Here is an 18,357-nt window from a genome sequence, read left to right as displayed (position 1 = left end):
TGGCGGTGCTTCCCGTCAGCACTGCACTAACCCTAAATTGGTAGGGGATGTAGGTGGGGTGTACGGCGTCGCGACGAACCTCGTGGTGCGAGCCGGCGTCCTTCACCTCTTTATATAGTGCAGGTGACAGGGGCCCGTCAACCATAGTGGGTTGAGCGCCCCCGATCAGGGCGCGGATCTAAGGGCCCGGTGGGCCGTTGGGCCCACACGGTGGAGATCATCCTAACAGGATGCACTCCATGCAACATGTGTTTCTCTCCATTTAAGGGTGTACCGAATATGATAAAGAGTCCCCAAACAACAACTGTCAAATGTCACTGTCCTTTACAAGGCAAGCATGCCTATCTTATCAGATGAAATTGGTCTATGTATATCTCTTAAGAAACTACAGCAACAGATATATGTGAAACACCGCATACCTCAACAAAAGATGATGTTTCATGGAAGCCACCCATTGAATCCCAAAACTATAAAGCTCTCAGCCTCTGGTAGAAGGTTTTTCATCTTCACAGTAACCTTAACATCTTGCACAAGCCCTTCTCAAGCACACATAAAACAAGTTTATGTGCCCACGCTAGTCAATAATTATTACACCCCAGTTGTGTCGCACTGTAGTTTGACAGCTTGGCTTTTCAAATTTGCTTGTATCACATATATAGTTTTTTTTCTCTTCGTTGCGAACAACAAGTAACCTGGCTTCTTACTTCTGTTCACGATAAGGGCCGAGGACGAGGAGGATCCGAACTGCTCGCTTTGCAACGCCTCTGACACAGAAACTCGGGATTGTAAAAAATGATCATATATTTTTACTAGAATCGATGAGTGTAAATGAAATAAACTTTAAAATTCTCAAAAACTTATAGACATTCTGAATCATCAAGTATGCAGTGCAGGTACGTGTAAACTAAGATAGGAAAACAGATCCCTACCTAACACGAGCAGGAGCAGTCATCAGCAAGCAAAGCCCAAAGCATCTTTGCTTCTTCCTTTCTGAGATGCATGCATGATATGATGAGAAGGATTTATAATTAGTTTCTAGTACAAAACGCACGCTACAACTTGTTCAGGAGCATGTATGTATATCGATTTGAAAAGGTCAAGTTGTGTGTGCTAGCTGCAGAGGTAACGACAGGCTTGGGAAGCATGCATGCATCCACCCAGCCAGTGGCACGAGGCCAGTTGGACTTGTTAATTGGATAGAGCAAGTGGGAGTACTACCAGCAGGTAGGCACACGCATGATGGTGCTTGGAAGGAGCATACTTATGCCAGTCAAAGCAAAGAGGGGATGCGATGAACATGGGTTGATAAGAAATGCTATAAAGGCGCAGGGAAGGGTCATCTACTCAGCCTACACTGCTTCCGCATCCACACACAACACACGCGCACGCACACGCCTGCAATTTGTCCCAGCAATGGAGATGGAGGCGGCTCCGGTGAGCGCAGTGACGGGGGCCCTCAAACCCGTCCTGGGGAAGCTGGCCACGCTGATGGGCGACGAGTACAAGCGCCTCGAGACAGCACGCGGCGAGGAGATCAAATCCCTCGCCGACGAGCTCTCCGCCATGGACGCGGCTCTGCTGGACATGTCGGGGGAGGAGGACCCTGATGCGCAGGACAAGGCGTGGATGAACGAGGCGCGGGAGCTCTCCTATGACATGGAAGACTTCATCGATGACTTCATGCAAACGATCCACGACGGGGATGTGAAGCCGGACCACGACCTCTTCATGGAGAAGATGAAGGATTTGCTGGGGAAGATGAAGGCCCGTCGTCGGACCGGCGATGGTTTCAAGGAACAGATCAACAGGGTGAGCAACAGAGATGGAAGGTACGAGACCCGTGGGACATTCTCCAACAACGTCCATGCAACTGTTGACCCTGCAGCTATTGCCATGTTTGAGCTCTTGACGAAGCAAGATGGGCCCAAAGCTGAGGTGATCAAGTTGCTCACTCAAGATGAGGCTGACTGTGAGCCACAGCTGGCTGAAGTGGATTGTGGACATGAGTCATTGCTGGCTGAAGAGGAGGGCGAATGTGGGTCCAAGCCGGCTGAAGACGAGGACGGATCTGAGTTGCCATTGGTTGAAGAGGAGGATGGATGTGAGTCACCGCTCACTGACAAGGACTTACGCGAGTCTCTGCAGGTGGAAGAAGTAGAAGACCAGTGTGAGTCACCCAAGGTGGAAGAGGAAGAAGAGGAAGAAGTAGAAGAAGAGTGTGAGTCACCGAAGGTGGAAGAGGAGGATGTATGTGAGCCAGCGCCTGCTGAAGAAGACGAGTGTGAGTCGCCACAGGCAGAAGAGGAGGCCCCATGTGAGTTGAGAACACGAAAACAACCCAAGCTGGTCGCCATTGTTGGAGCCGGAGGAACAGCTCTTGCGAACCGAGTGTATGAAGAGCTCAGAGTAAAAGATTTTGACTACTGGCCTTTTATATCAATGTCGCCAAATCCAGACATGACAAGTACCCTGACAGCACTTCTCCTTGAACTTACCGGTGAATTAAAAAAAGAAGCAAGCGTGCAACAACTGATTATTGATATCAATGAATCGCTACTAGACAAAAGGTATTGTCTCTACTCCTTTCTACTCGTTGTCCTCTTGTTGACAATGCAAGTTATTTGGATATGTCATATGTCACATGAAAAGGGGATATGCATGTAAAGTTGTCATCAAAGTAATTCTGAAACTACGAAAATTAATTTAGCATGTTGTTAGAAAATTTAATGGTTAACTTTTTGTATTTTGTTCATGCCGAAAATATTAAGTAAAATAGAATGTAGGGACCATGTGACATGCGTAAGAATCAACATGCTCTAAGAGCGCCCGTTCCACTATTTATCAATTTTCCCATTATGACATATATCGCATGATCAAGATTACTACATATGTAAAAATCATACTGTAAATCTATAATGTATTCCAAGTGAATGTCAGTCAACTAGGAAGAAATGATGTGTACAGATTTCAAACAGGAATGTCATGTATTCATTGAAAAATGGATCAGGGGCATGGCTTGTGTATGAAAAAATATTTCAATAAAGTTGTAAGTTTGTGCTAGACGGCGTAGTTGTTTTGGTTCTGTGAAATTTACGCTTCATTTGCGGAAACCACTACTGGAATAAAGTTAGATCTTTATTTCATTTCAAGGAAAAGCCTGCCTGCTTGTTCAGCACGACCCATTCCCATGGGAATATATAGGTTTCTCGGTCCAGTGGGAGGACTCCAATAGTTTAATTGTGTGGTCCATTAACAATACAGATAATATTTATGTACAACTAGGCAATATATAAAACTAGCTGGTAGCTTGACAAGGGATAGGCGGCCTGCCAATAATATCAATGTCTATGTGTTAATAGAGTTATTGTTGATCAAAGGTGTACTAAGTTCCTAAAACAAATCAAAACACGACTGAAATTTAATTTCGAATGGGTGGAGTGGTGGTCAGAATTGTATTTTAGAGACCTTGCAAATGTCCCAAATGATAGCTTCTCGAAAAATGGAGGCATTAATACCATCTTCAGTACCATTTAATCACCCACGTCAGGTTTCTTATTTTCTTTTTATACTCCTACCCTTGTCAAGAAGAACAAGTTTTCTTTATTTTCCTTTCGGTGATTTGTCATTATGTTAAAGCCACACTAATATCACTCACAAATCCGTGTGCAGATACTTAATTGTCCTTGACGGTATATGCCAGAAAGAAACATGGGATGTCATTAAGCATGCATTCCCCATGACAAGCTGTGGCATAATAATCACCACTAGCCCGTGTGAAGATATCGCCGAATTATGCCGGTCATGGTTCAATGGGCATATTTACCATATAAGACCTCTTGGTATGGTACATTCAAGACCGCTATTTCACCAAAGATTATTCAACTCTGATGACGACTGCCATCCACACCTTGAAGAAGTTTCTGATAAAATATTGGAAAAATGTGATGACTTACCTTTGGCAATCTTAGTTACATCTGGTTTGTTGGCTAACACAGAAAAAACAGAGCATCTATGGAATCACATGGCAGATTCAATTGGGTGTGCACTTGAAACAAGTGATATAGTCGAAAGGATGATGAAGATTTTGTCACTTTGTTATTTTGATCTTCATCCTCGTGTCAAAACTTGTCTCTTGTACCTCAGCATGTTCCCAAAAGCGTCAACCATTAAGATGAAGGACCTGATATGGAAATGGACTGCTGAAGGATTCTTTCATGGAGAACAAAGAAATGCAGCACATGAGTTAGGAGAGAGGTGTTTTAATGAGCTCCTGAATAGGAGTTTGATCCAGCCTGTGAAGATAGACCAGTATGGTAAGGTTAAAAGCTGTCAAGTTCATGACACAGTTATGGACTTCATCATATCCAAGTCTGCCGAAGATAACTTTGTTACTGTCGTTGGTGTTCCATGTCCAACTATTGATCAGACACAAATGAAAGTTCGTCGATTCTCTCTCCAAGCTACAGAAGAAGGCTATTCTTTTCCAGGGATTAACTTGGTATTGTCTCACGCCCGATCACTTAAAGTATTTGGATTATTGTGGACAATCCCTTCTCTAGATGAGTTCAAGCATTTGCGTGTTGTGGACTTTGGAGGTTTTAGTAATTTGGGAGACGACGATCTTGCAAATATTGGGAGGTTATTCCAGCTGAGGTACCTGAATCTCTCTTGGACAGGAGTATGTGAGCTCCCAGAAGAAATAGGACATCTATCTTGCTTAGAGATGTTGGACCTAACAGCCACAGGGGTATCCAAGTTACCATCATCTATAGTTAATCTAGAAAAATTGGTACATCTATTAATCGGCGAGTTTGTTAAATTTCCAGAAGGAGGAATTTCGAAGATGCAAGCACTAGAGACGTTGAAACAAGTCAGAGCCTTTAAGCAGCCAATTCAATTTCTTCAAGATTTCGGCAAGCTACAGAATCTGTGGAAGCTGAATATTGATCTTACCAATAATCAAGAGGACACTGAAGATACAAAGGAGTGCATGAAAGCAATGGCATCTTCTCTCTATGAACTAGGCACACACAATCTTCGTTCTTTAACTATCTGGAACTGTGATTACAGCTTATTGATGGAAGAATGGTGCCCGACTCCGGTTGGCCTCCAAAAACTTACGACCTGGCAGTCAACCTTTCCACGGGTTCCGGATTGGATGGGTTCCCTCGTCAACCTTCAGCAATTACGGTTTGACCTGGAGAGAGTCAGGTATGAAGATCTCTGCATCCTCGGAGGCTTACCTGCTCTGCTCACTCTGAGCCTAGTAGGAAAAGAAATGTCTGAAGGGAAGCTTACTGTTAGTGGTGAAATGGGATTTCCAATGTTGAGGGATTTCACTTACGGCATGTACCCTGGGTTAGGGATAAAGATGATGTTTGAAGCAGGATCCATGCCCAAGCTAGAAAAGCTCAGGATTGATTTCACCCCAGCAACGAATGGATATCTCTACAGTACCGGTGGTCTAACTGGTAGTGGTCCTTATGATTTCGGAATTGAGAACCTCCCCAGCAGTCTCACGACCGTTGTATGTGAATGTAAGTCATTTGATGGAGATTGCACTCTTGAAGCCACAAGGGCGGCCCTGGAGAGAGCAGTCAGCACACACCCCAGCTGCCCTGCTCTGGACTTCTCCATCTACTAGCTAAGCTAGGCCTCTTCATTCAGGTACGTAGTAGCTAATTCTTTCTTCCCCAACATTTTATATCACTCCCTACATTGATAGCTCTCCTTTGTTGCCTGCCCCAAATTCTTTTCCTTCAAGTGTTGAATTAATTACCAAGTGGCCGTTATTTTTCCTTCGTATTTATTTTTATTTTTTTCATCCTCTTTTGCTCGTTGTTGACAAGCTAGAAATCAAGGAAACACTCTTTTATGAACAGTTTCTCAAACTAAACAGCTTATAAGCTCTTACCGGTTAGAAACAGTTTAGTTTTAACTTGTGATCACTCCTGAATTCTAATGGTACGTTTCAATCATTTTCAGTGCCACTCTCTGGATTCTTCAGTATCAGTAGAGTGAACGATTCAAGAATCAGGATTCAGGAACATCAACAACAAGAGGCTGTAGCTTAAACAATGTATAGTTTCTTTCTCATTGGACAACTAGTAGTTCATATGTCACTCAGGATGCCACAATTATTCAGTGAAATGATATAAACTCCTATTTCTGAATCAATCATTCAAAAGTATTTTCTTTTCTTCCAATAGTGATACTTTTTTGCTAGTTATGCAATTCCCTTCCCATTAATAGCATCAGCAGGAAACCCACCACACACCATTTGTTTCGAACGGTGGCTATGGGATGAAAACTTATTAGCACAGCTATAACTATAATAGTAAGATTATCTCTAAATGCTAGGAGTTTTAGTGCAAGCTGCAAAGTAACAGAGACCACACAGCAAGCTAAAACTGAACCGCAATGGACGAAGGGCATGTATCAGCAAGTCTGAGGCACGTACCTCATATCCATCTACTCTCCCACCTGTAGTCTGCAGAGTCTCAGAACTCATCACCGCCGCTCCTTCATTCAGAAGTTTGTGAGCCCCTTCCACACAGAGCATGCTTATCTGTACCTGACTGCATGTCTGCCTAATACATCAGCATCTCTTGCACCTGTAGTCTGAACATTCATCACTGTCATAACTTGATTCAGAAGCTTATTTCCACCTCCATGAAGCGCATCCTTGGCTGCAACTGGCAACATGTCAGCTCAGTACATCAGCTTATCTGTACCTGACTGCATGCCTGCCTAATACATCAGCATCTCTTGCACCTGTAGTCTGAGCATTCATCACCGTCATAACTTGATTCAGAAGCTTATTTGCACCTTCACGAAGCACATCCTTGGCTGCAACTGGTAACATGTCAGCTCAGTACATCAGCACAGCACATAAGTGAACATGATCACAAAAGGGACTTCACAAGCTAATGTAGAACTTATTTGTAAAAGCAGGTAGTACTGTACGGTACTTAGGGACAGTAAGCTGCTAGAAGCCTCAAAAGAACTCAGTTTAGGGAGAAGCCCATTAGAACTTATGAAACCTATGAGAAATTCCTTCTCGGTGCCTATTTATCACATCCATGTTAAGAGCAACTAGCAGGACTACCAAGGAAATAAAGCTCAAATTTTCCTTTCGTCCAGGAAATATATGTAGCCAACAAATATGCAATGACATGACAAAAAGAAAGGTTTGGAATTAGAAGAACTCGTAGTGAGAGTCTGATTGAGGAGAAGAAAAAAACTGTACGTTGTTTCAGTAGCAGTAGCAACTAGATTTGTTGGCACTTGGCAGTCTAGCTACATGAGACGACAAACCAAATATACTGCTGACAAAGAACAAATGCATTCGCTGTAAAACTGGTCCGTAAATAACATGAGCAAAATCACAATAAAATGAGTATTACTGGAATCTCAAATTATTCTCGATGTACTGCTGGACAATAATTCAATCAGACAGATCTAGTTTTTTTCAAATTATTGTAATCAGACAAACCACTCAAAGCTTGAATGAAGAAAATGCAGAAGTACAGATTTGATACTTACTCCCTCTGTAAAGAAATATAAGAGCGTTTAGATCACTACTTTAGTTATCTAAACACTCTTATATTTCTTTATGGAGGGAGTATTTATTAAAGGGAAAGAGCCAGCCTTGTTTACATATCTTTCAGGTACCCACTAAGAAAGAAATTTTATATGATCTTTATTCATTTCATAAAACAGAAAAAATGATAACTTATCAAATGACTCAGTGAATACTGATGTGAAAGATAAGTTAGTCACTGGATTTAGACATGCTTATACATTACTGTATGTCATTTAGGCTAAAGAATGACATCTGCAAAAAAGCTAGCTGTCATTGTTTTTTTCATGTGGTTACAATTCTCCTAGTGAATTATTATATTGAGGTATTTTGAATAATGAACAATAATGGAGTTCAGACTACAGGACAGAATCATACGAAGAATATAAGCATAACTACCCACTTGAAAAAGTGCCAAATTAAAGAAGTAATGCTGATATATGGTCTACATTTCAGAACATATGTTATAATACATCATGTCTTAACATATTTATCACGTCAATTTTCATTATGATTAAAATGCTAAGTGGTGATGGAACACTGATTCTTCGAGGACCACATGTATCCATTTGAATGTAAAAGATATATGGAATATAGATACAGAAGTCAACTTACTGCTAACAACTTCAGTGAGTGAACAGGCACAACAATCTGTATCTATATTCAAGACTGACAAAACTAATAAAAACTCTACTTAATTGAGGCGAAATGTGCAGCTCCATGGAAGAAGTAGTAGTCAGCCATATAGATGAAACACAGATAGTCGATCATCAAAATGGTACCAGTCAGGCGTTTACTACTAGCCAAAGTTTCTCCCGGACTTGCTACTAAGAGAAGTGACCAACATGACATTCATTACATTACAAAAGGAAAAGGTTGGGAAAGCAAACCTGCAAAGAAATGTTCTGCCCTCGATTAGCTAAAATCACTAGAAAAGGTTTCAACCAGTTCCCTATTCCAGAAAAGAATGATATTTTTTAGGAGAAATCTCTGATACTGCTGACATTTCCCCCTGAAGTAAGTGCAGTCAACAAGCCAGCTGCGGAAGCCTCAAGGGTGAAGCTCCTCTCATGAATTTCCCCACTGGGCACCTCCTCTTTTTGAAGTAGCATTCTAAGATGGCATTTAACATACGGGAGTAGGCAGCAAACCATTCTTGCAGAGATCCTTCTTCTAAAAGCTTTGTATCATTAATCTATACGTAACAGCATCGGGCACAAATCCTTTGGCCGAGATTCCATCCAACAAACCTGTGGCTTCTTCCTTCCTGCCAACTTTAAGCAACGCACTAATCATAATATTATAAGTCCTGGTCTCAAGTTGATAATTTGTTGAACACAGGTTTTGAAACATTCTTAGTGCTTCATCCACACAGTTATTTCTACACAGACCACTGAGAATAATGTTGTAGGTCACAATATCCACACATATTCCGCTGTCAATCATCCTGAGATAGAGTTCATTTGCAGCAACAGTCCTTCCAGTATGAAATAACCCATGCAGCACTGTGTTATAAGTGATAGCGCAAGGCTTAACTTTCTTGTCCAACATTTCACTGAAAACAGCTAACGCATCATCTATCATTCCATTCTTAAAGTAACCATCAATCAGTGTGTTATAGGTGACAACATCCAGTTCCATGCCAATTGAGACCATATGGTCAAGTAACTTCCTCACTTCATCCATCTTACCAATGAAAAAGTATCCACCCATCAGTGTGTTATAAGTATGCACGTCAGGCTTCAAACCCATGTGTATCATCAGGTCAGCGAGATCTTGGGATTCCATAACCCTTCCATTTTTGCAAAGGTGATCCATAATTGTGTTGAAGAACACGTTGTCGGGATAGATGCCACGATTCAACATTTCAGCAAGTAGTTCATGAACCTTCTCCCATTTTCCACAAGAACAAAAACCACTTATAAGAGTGTTGAAAACTATGATATCAGGAGCTAATTCTTCAGTTATCATTTGATTGAATTGCAACATAGCATCATCCATTCGGCCAATACTGTAAGTTTATTACTGTTCCATAGTTCGCAGCATTTGGGTTCAATCCTTGCTGCCGCATTTTTGTAAATATATGCATTACCTCATCAACCATTTTCCCCTTAGCATATACAACTATCAGTATGTTGTACACAGAATGATCTGGTGCAATACCATTTTCTACCATCAATTCAATGAGACAATGCATATCATGGAATGACTGTTCCATAGCATACGCATGAAGCAGAATACTGCAGCTAGTAACATTCGGTTTTTGGTCCTTACCGGCCATAGAATCAAAAATAGTTCTAGCTTCCGCAAATCTTCTACTCTTGCAAAGATAATCCATCTGTATGTTGTAAGTTGCAATATCTGGCTGAACACCATTCCTAGACATTTTCTTGAAAATACGAACCACCTCTTCGCACTGTCCTGATGAATAATATCCGTGTATCAGACTATTATATGTAGTAATATTTGGCAGAATACCTGTATCAAACATCTGTTGAAGGACCTCCTCGGCCTTATCCATTGCTTGAACCTTGCACATGCTAAAGATGATTGAGCTATACGTCACAACATTCGGTGAAATCCCCTGATGTAGCATTTCACAAAGTAAGCTGTAAGCTTTGTTCACCTCACCCTCTTTCAACAGGCCATCAACTACAGTGCTATAGGACACCACATTAGGTTGGCAGCTACCTCCAGCATCGACCATCATGTGAATAAGCTCAAGAGCCTCTTGACTTCTCTTCTCAACACAGAGACCTTTGAGAAGAATGCTATAGGAGAAAACATTCGGTGTGCAGTTAAACTCGGGCATTCGCCGGAGTGCGATGTCCATTGCATAGCTGGTCTTGTTCTCCGCGCAGACGGCCCTGAGTAGGTGGCTGAAACTGAACATGGCTTCAGCCGCAAAACCCAGCTTAATGATGTTGCCCATGGCGGCGAAACCGAGGTCTAACCGGCCCGCATGGCAGCAGCAGCCGATGAGGATGCTGTAGGTGACATTGTGTGGGGGCACCTTGGCTCTTGCGACCCGGTTGAAGAGGGAGACGCCGAGAGCAGGGCAATCACGGCCGACAACGTAGAGGAGGCAGTTGATGGCGCGGGTCGAGGAGGGCCCGGCAACCTGGAGCAATTCGTCGAACAGGTGGAGTGCGTCCTCGGTGCCAATGTGCCCCGCGCGGTACCGCTCCTCGATGTTCCGCTCCAAGACGCGTCGGACCATGCGGCGGCTCATAGCCCCCACCTGGCCTGAATCTCGCAACAGGAGAGGACGCCGCCGCCGCCGCTGCCGCCGCTCACCGCCTGATGCAGCCTGCGCCTGAACCTGGGATTAGAAACAACGAGAGCAGAGTTAGGAGGCTAGCTTGCTTTATGGCCTCCGACGCCGCTCGCCGCCACGATGCTCACCATCAAGCGGCGCGAACTGGTTGACACCGACATGGCGAGACGTGCCGCCCAGACGCGGGCGAGGACGGCCCTAGCCGCTTGGTGCTGTCCTGGCGCGGAGGAAGACGAAAGGAGAATCTCCACCGCGCATCCGCGCCACGCCGCCACAGTTCCACACCCTCCCTCACCGGTGTCTGCTGTCCGCGCCGACGCAGGGCGAGACGTGCCTCCACCGCAGCTCGAGAGGGCCTCAACGCCGCCGCCCCTCCCGTATTCCGCCGTCGCCGCCGGTCAGCACGCCTAGCGTCTGAGAACCAATGGGACCCACCTGTAAGCACGTAACTAGAGCCAAGTCTTTTACACTAATCTTTGCCCGTCGGAGTACTCTTTTCTCTACTAGAGACTTCACCAATAAATTTTGTCATAAATTTATGTTGATTTACACAAATATTGTACTTCTCCGACCCATATTACCTGTCGTTTAAACGGATGTGTCTGCTTATCGTTTAAATGAATGTATCTAGATGTATTTTGGTGTTTAGATAAAAGCGACAAATAATATGAAACAAATGAAGTAGTAAAAATTTATGTGTAGTCAGAATTTTAAACAGAAAATTGAACTTCAAACTTAACTGCTTTATATTCCCTCGGTGATAGTATCAAAATGGTCCTACATTTTGGGATGGAGAAAGTAGTTGACATCATGACAGCATTGCTTAAGTTGTAATGGGAGGATAGCAGAGGCTTCGCCAAGTTTAATCATGTGCACATTGTCCTAATTTGGAAGAAAGTTATTGCGGAGGAGGTTGGCGACTTTTGCCAATAAGCTTGCCTCATAGCTTCTCTAAGTTGTTTGCGCAGATGTTAGGAAATAGGGTGCAACGGCGCATGAAGGAAATTGTTGCCGTGAATCAATTTGTGTTCATCCAAGCGTGCAATCTTCATGACAATTTCCTTTTGATGCGACAGGTGGCCAGAAAAACTCACGCAAGGAAGAACTCATGTTTGAAGTTCTCCGCGCAAAAGGCTTTGGCAACTCATGGCTTAGATGGGTGGCTATTCTCGTGCGATCCGCTAGCACCAACATCATAGTAAATAGAGTTTCTGACAGGAGAATTGTGCATGCATGTGGCTTACGCCAGGGAGATCCCATCTAACCGTTGCTATTTGTGATAGCTATGGATGCACTCACGATGATTACAAGCAGGACCATGGAAGAGGGTGTGCTCAGGTCATATGCAAGAATCAACGCTAAACAACGCTTATCTATCTGCAATGACGATGTTGTCATGTTCATTCGTCCGGTCGTGCAAGATCTTTGCTTCATCAAGTGTGCTCTCAAAGTTTTTGGTGAGGCCTCGGGCTTGCGTGTGAATTACAGGAAATCTTCTGCAATTTTGATCAGAGTGGAGTAGGAGGATCGTTTGAGAGTGGAGGATTTGTTGCAATGTGCGCTGGTTGAATTCCCGTGCAAGTACCTCAGCCTACATCTTGCCATCAAGCAACTCACAAATGATGAGTGGCAACCTATGCCTGACCAAGTCAGGAAATTCATCCTAGCTTGACGGCGGGGGCTTATGCAACGATTTGGACGGCTGGTGTTGGTCAAATATGTCATTACTGTTAAGCCGGTGCATAAGTTGTTGGTTATTGACGCGCCCGGATGGGTCTTTGAGGACATGAACGGCTGGAAAAGATCGGGCCAATGGAGGATAGTGCCTCGTACCCTGGAACACCATTTATTAGCCTACGTGCTTTGGAGGCAGGAGCGGGCCCAGTTCAATTCATGGGTATTCAGTTGAATACCCATTATTTTTGTTAAAACAATTGATGTATACAATGTATATTACTACATGTATATGGAAATTAAGGAAACTGAGACAAAATGAGAGGCTATCAAGCCTTTTAGCCCACATTCTGGTGTCACCCGACATGGGCCAGTAGCCATATCCCATGATCGCGGCCCATCCAAAAATAGCTACGGCCTGCCTGATTGCACCGTACTGAACACGACATGTTCCCTCATAAAAAAAGAACACGACAGGTCAAAGGGCGCGCCGCCTCCCCAAACCACCAATTCTGATCGCAGCTCGTCTTTCCACAACACCACCTCAGCGGCGCAGCTAGACAGGGCATGATGTACATGGCAGGGGTAGCGCGCGGTCGTGGCCACGGGCCGGTGGGCGGCAACACGGTGCAGACATCTCATATGCGGCATGGGGATCAGGATAGACTATGGTCATATTCTGCTTGCTATGCAGCGTCCACTTCCCCAAATGTGTTCAAACAGCAATAGCAGCAAGTTATTTTGCCTAGTTGGCTTTCTATTTCAGCATATTGAAATTTCTGATTTGTTTGCACTTTACAATGAATTCATGTATTGTTTAAACAAGATAAATTGAGAATTTGCTCGAGTTACTAAGTAAACTAATACATTAATATTGTTTGCAGTTTGCGATGTAGATTTGCAATGCGAGAATCTTTGTGAATAATAAATTTGTATCAATGAACGTTACTTCTAAAATTCGCACTCGAAACTTGCGATTGCAAAAATATATCGTTTAAAATTTTGAATACACACTCTTCAAATCCTGGGCCCGCCCCTGTTTGGAGGGCTAGGAGTTAGGAACCTAAGGCCGAAAGCACTCTCTCTTTGGGTGCGCTGGGAGTGTCTTAGGCGATCGGACCCCAACAGTCCATGATAGGGGCATGCTGTAATGGTTGATACTGATGCACACATGGTCTTTGACAACATGGTTAGCATCACGTGGGCAGAGGGGACAGAGCTTTGTTCTGAAGGGATAGATGGATCCATGGGTTTTCAGTTGAGGATATTGTGAAGTTTCTCTTTGCACATGTCCACACCCGCATCCCAAATTGCAGAACAGTGCAACAAGCAATGGTGGAAGAGCGATGGGTTTAGGGCATTCACGCAACACACTTATTTCATGGAGCAACTGCAGTTGATGCAGTTGCGGCATGCCATCACTATCATTCAATGTGACAGGCAATCTTAGGATGACTTTGCTTGGCCTAGCACGACATCGGGTGTGTATTCAGCCAAGTTCACATGCATGCGGCATTGTCATGGGTTTATCTGCTCACGGATGGTTGCTTGCATTTGATGAAGTTGGGCACCTCTTAAATGCAGAATCCTCGCCTGACTAGCTAGCGGCTCAATAACGACTATGGAACATAGATTGGCATGCTTGTTATGGCCTTCAAGATCACCCCTTTGTGTGTTATACATATCTGCAGGAAGAAGACAATGTCGACCACACCCTCGCTCAATGCGTCTATGCAAGAGAAGTGTGGCACTCCTATTTTGATGCGCTGCAGCTGAATTTCATGTTGTATCTGATACATTCATCGCATGGTGGCTCATGAATCTAACGAGCTTTCGGAGGGCGGACAAGCATGGTTTTGATTCATTGGTGATTGGAATTACCTAGTCTTTGTGGAAGCAAAAAAATGCGAGAGTCCTCCACTGAGTGGAAGAGCAAAAGAGGCCTTACTGCCTGCTCTTCAAATGTTAGATGAGATTAGGGATTGGAAGCCATCAAGAGTCAGTGTCGATGGCTTACAATGGTTTGTGAGAGATTAGGTTACCTAGCTAAGCTTGGTTGGTGTGGGTGTACCTATGATAATGCTTGCATCATTGATAGGTTTCTTGTAATCAAACTTCACCTACCTTCTATAAAAATACGGTACGCTATTGGCGCGCTCTTGAAAGAAAAACTTAACTATGAAACATCCCTCACATCAACTAGCTTAATACGCTTGTGTTACCACAGAAGAAAAAAAATCATAGTGAGCAAAAAAATTTCTCTCTCGTTTCTTTCCACTCATTAATCGTTGTTTCTTCTTAAACATCCTCTCCTTAAAATAAGTGATGGCATGTGATTTCCATCCATACCGTGATAAACTGACTCTCTCTCATGTTTCTTCCATTTGATAAGCATCTTATCTTCTTGATACGTCTCCAACGTATCGATAATTTTTTATTGTTCCATGCTATATTATATTATGTTTTGGACATTAATGGGCTTTATTATACACTTTTATATTATTTTTGGGACTAACCTATTAACCGGAGGCCCAGCCCAGAATTATTGTTTTTTGCCTATTTCAGAGTTCCGCAGAAAAAGAATATCAAACGGAGTCCAAACGGAATGAAACCATCGGGAACGTGATTTTCGGAACGAACGTGATCCAGAGGACTTGGACCCTACGTCAAGACATCAACCAGGAGGGCACGAGGTAGGGGGCGCGCCTACCCCCCCTAGGCGCGCCCTCCACCCTCGTGGGCCCCACGTTGCTCCACCGATGTACTTCTTCCTCCTATATATACCTACGTACCCCCAAACTACCAGAGACGAAGCCAAAAACCTAATTCCACCGCCGCAACCTTCTGTACCCGTGAGATCCCATCTTGGGGCTTTTTCCGGAGCTCCGCCGGAGGGGGCATCGATCACGGAGGGCTTCTACATCAACACCATAGCCTCTCCGATGATGTGTGAGTAGTTTACCTCAGACCTTCGGGTCCATAGTTATTAGCTAGATGGCTTCTTCTCTCTTTTTGGATCTCAATACAATGTTCTCCCCCTCTCTTGTGGAGATCTATTCGATGTAATCTTCTTTTGCGGTGTGTTTGTTGAGACCGATGAATTGTGGGTTTATGATCAAGTTTATCTATGAACAATATTTGAATCTTCTCTGAATTCTTTTATGTATGATTGGTTATCTTTGCAAGTCTCTTCGAATTATCAGTTTGGTTTGGCCTACTAGATTGGTCTTTCTTGCAATGGGAGAAGTGCTTAGCTTTGGGTTCAATCTTGCGGTGTCCTTTCCCAGTGACAGTAGGGGCAGCAAGGCACGTATTGTATTGTTGCCATCAAGGATAACAAGATGGGGTTTATATCATATTGCATGAGTTTATCCCTCTACATCATGTCATCTTACTTAAGGCGTTACTCTGTTCTTATGAACTTAATACTCTAGATGCATGCTGGATAGCGGTCGATGTGTGGAGTAATAGTAGTAGATGCAAGCAGGAGTCGGTCTACTTGTCTCGGACGTGATGCCTATATACATGATCATACCTAGATATTCTCATAACTATGCTCAATTCTGTCAATTGCTCAACAGTAATTTGTTCACCCACCGTAATACTTATGCTCTCGAGAGAAGCCACTAGTGAAACCTATGGCCCCTGGGTCTATTTTCCATCATATTAATCTTCCAACACTTAGCTATTTTTATTGCTTTTTATTTTTACTTTGCATCTTTATCATAAAAATACCAAAAATATTATCTTATCATATCTATCAGATCTCACTCTCGTAAGTGACCGTGAAGGGATTGACAACCCCTTTATTGCATTGGTTGCGAGGATTTATTTGTTTGTGTAGGTGCGAGGGACTTGTGCGTGGCCTCCTACTGGATTGATACCTTGGTTCTCAAAAACTGAGGGAAATACTTACGCTACTTTGATGCATCACCCTTTCCTCTTTAAGGGAAAACCAACGCAGTGCTCAAGAGGTAGCAAGAAGGATTTCTGGCGCCGTTGCCGGGGAGGCTTACGCCAAGTCAAGACAAGATTTGCTCTCCCGACAACGAGCCATTTCTGGCGCCGTTGCCGGGGAGTCTACGCAAAAGTCAACATACCAAGTACCCACCACAAACTCTTATCTCCCGCATTACATTATTTGCCATTCGCCTCTCGTTTTCCTCTCCCCCACTTCACCCTTGCCGTTTTATTCGCCTTCCTCTTTCTTTTTTCCCTTTGCACTTTCTGCCGTCATGTCTGAAATTGGGGAAATTATTGTCGATAAGGACAATAATAATATCATGGAAAATTCTGATGCTCCTGCTAAAGAACCCCCTACCTTACATACAAAAAAATTCCGAATTGGTAGTGGTAACATTATTGGAAAAGGAGTTATCCAAGATTTCTTTACTTGTGCCGGTGCCTTGCCTTCTATGGGTAGTTCCATCCTTCATAGAACTAGTAGTCTTGCGGACGCTATCGCCATGCTTGTAGTTGAACTTGAAAGACAATTTATGCACATGCATCCTTGCATACAGAGGATTTTCCTAGAATTTTCTAATATTGAGCATTCTTCTGTTAAGCGTGCCGCTACTATCTTCTTGGCTCATGAGTTCAGATTTATAATAAAAGAGGCCAAAGAAATCTTTGCGCATTATAGGGTGGACGCTGGCCGTCCTCCCATAGAAACTATCTTATTTGATCAAGAGGAAATAATGCGTTTTCAATCTCTAGATTATGTTGCTTTTAATGAAAACCTTAGAAAAAAGGTTCCTACCAATATTCTAGTTGATAGAATTTCTAAACTTAATGATGATTTTAATATTCGAAATAATGAGCTAGGATATTCTCTCGAATATAGGCTCACCTAGTTCTGCCAAAAGAATGCTTATAATGATGAATTGGCTAGGAACATTGATAGAATTTCTCTTGATGTTGATTCTTTGAAACTTAGATCTATTCCACCTAAGCATGATATCAATGAGTCTCTCAAAGCCATGAGAATTTCCATTGATGAGTGAAAAGAAAGAACCGCTAGGATGCGTGCTAAGAAAGATTGATTTGTGAAAGCGTGTTCTTCTAATTTCTATGAAAACAAAGATGAAGATCTAAAAGTTATTGATGTGTCTCCTATTAAATCTTTGTTTTGCAATATGAATCTTGATAATGATGGGACTGAATATGATCCACCTTTACCTAGAAGGCGTTCCAAAAATTCGGAGTTTTTAGATCTTGATGCTAAAATTGATAAAAGTGGGAATGAAGAGATCAAAACTCTAGATATTAATGAACCCACTATTTTGGATTTCAAGAAATTTAATTATGATAATTGCTCTTTGATAGATTGTATTTCCTTGTTGCAATCCGTGCTAAATTCTCCACATGCTTATAGTCAAAATAAAGCCTTTACCAAACATATCGTTGATGCTTTGATGCAATCTTATGAAGAAAAACTTGAGTTGGAAGTTTCTATCCCTAGAAAACTTTATGATGAGTGGGAACCTACTATTAAAATTAAAATTAAAGATCATGAATGCTATGCTTTGTGTGATTTGGGTGCTAGTGTTTCCACGATTCCAAAAACTTTATGCGATTTGCTAGGTTTTCGTGAATTTGATGATTGCTCTTTAAACTTGCACCTTGCGGATTCCACTATTAAGAAACCTATGGAAAGAATTAATGATGTTCTTATTATTGCAAATAGGAACTATGTGCCCGTAGATTTTATTGTTCTTGATATAGATTGCAATCCTTCATGTCCTATTATTCTTGGTAGACCTTTCCTTAGAACGATTGGTGCAATTATTGATATGAAGGAAGGGAATATTAGATTCCAATTTCC

The 18,357-nt window shown here is 42.8% G+C and overlaps 2 protein-coding genes across 5 annotated transcripts; one reads left to right on the top strand and one right to left on the bottom strand.

The window, feature by feature from the left end:
- Positions 1-323: 323 nt before the first annotated feature.
- Positions 324-11,279, bottom strand: LOC123143488 (protein Rf1, mitochondrial). 3 transcript variants are annotated; one of them, XM_044562422.1, is made up of 5 exons: positions 10,988-11,279; positions 8,473-10,904; positions 6,461-6,855; positions 930-990; positions 324-764 (listed from the first exon to the last, which is right to left on the bottom strand). In XM_044562422.1, the coding sequence occupies exons 1-2, from the start codon at positions 11,018-11,020 to the stop codon at positions 9,576-9,578; spliced, it is 1,362 nt and encodes a 453-aa protein (XP_044418357.1). In that variant the 5' UTR covers positions 11,021-11,279; the 3' UTR covers positions 324-764; positions 930-990; positions 6,461-6,855; positions 8,473-9,575. The 3 variants fall into 3 exon arrangements, with proteins under 3 accessions (XP_044418357.1, XP_044418355.1, XP_044418358.1); XM_044562420.1 differs by lacking the exon at positions 930-990; XM_044562423.1 differs by lacking the exon at positions 930-990 and having other exon boundaries at positions 6,461-6,849.
- On the top strand, positions 1,317-6,198 carry LOC123143487 (disease resistance protein RGA5). Of its 2 annotated transcripts, none has more exons than XM_044562419.1 (3): positions 1,317-2,567; positions 3,670-5,537; positions 5,986-6,198. In XM_044562419.1, exons 1-3 carry the CDS (start codon positions 1,414-1,416, stop codon positions 6,072-6,074), a joined length of 3,111 nt encoding a protein of 1,036 aa, XP_044418354.1. In that variant the 5' UTR covers positions 1,317-1,413; the 3' UTR covers positions 6,075-6,198. The 2 variants fall into 2 exon arrangements, with proteins under 2 accessions (XP_044418354.1, XP_044418353.1); XM_044562418.1 differs by having other exon boundaries at positions 3,670-5,667.
- Positions 11,280-18,357: the final 7,078 nt, after the last annotated feature.

Source organism: Triticum aestivum, chromosome 6D, assembly GCF_018294505.1.
Source record: "Triticum aestivum cultivar Chinese Spring chromosome 6D, IWGSC CS RefSeq v2.1, whole genome shotgun sequence".
In the NCBI taxonomy this organism is placed as follows: domain Eukaryota; kingdom Viridiplantae; phylum Streptophyta; class Magnoliopsida; order Poales; family Poaceae; genus Triticum; species Triticum aestivum.
The sequence above is the reverse complement of the archived record's forward strand: the minus strand, read 5'-3'. Positions and strand labels throughout refer to the sequence as shown.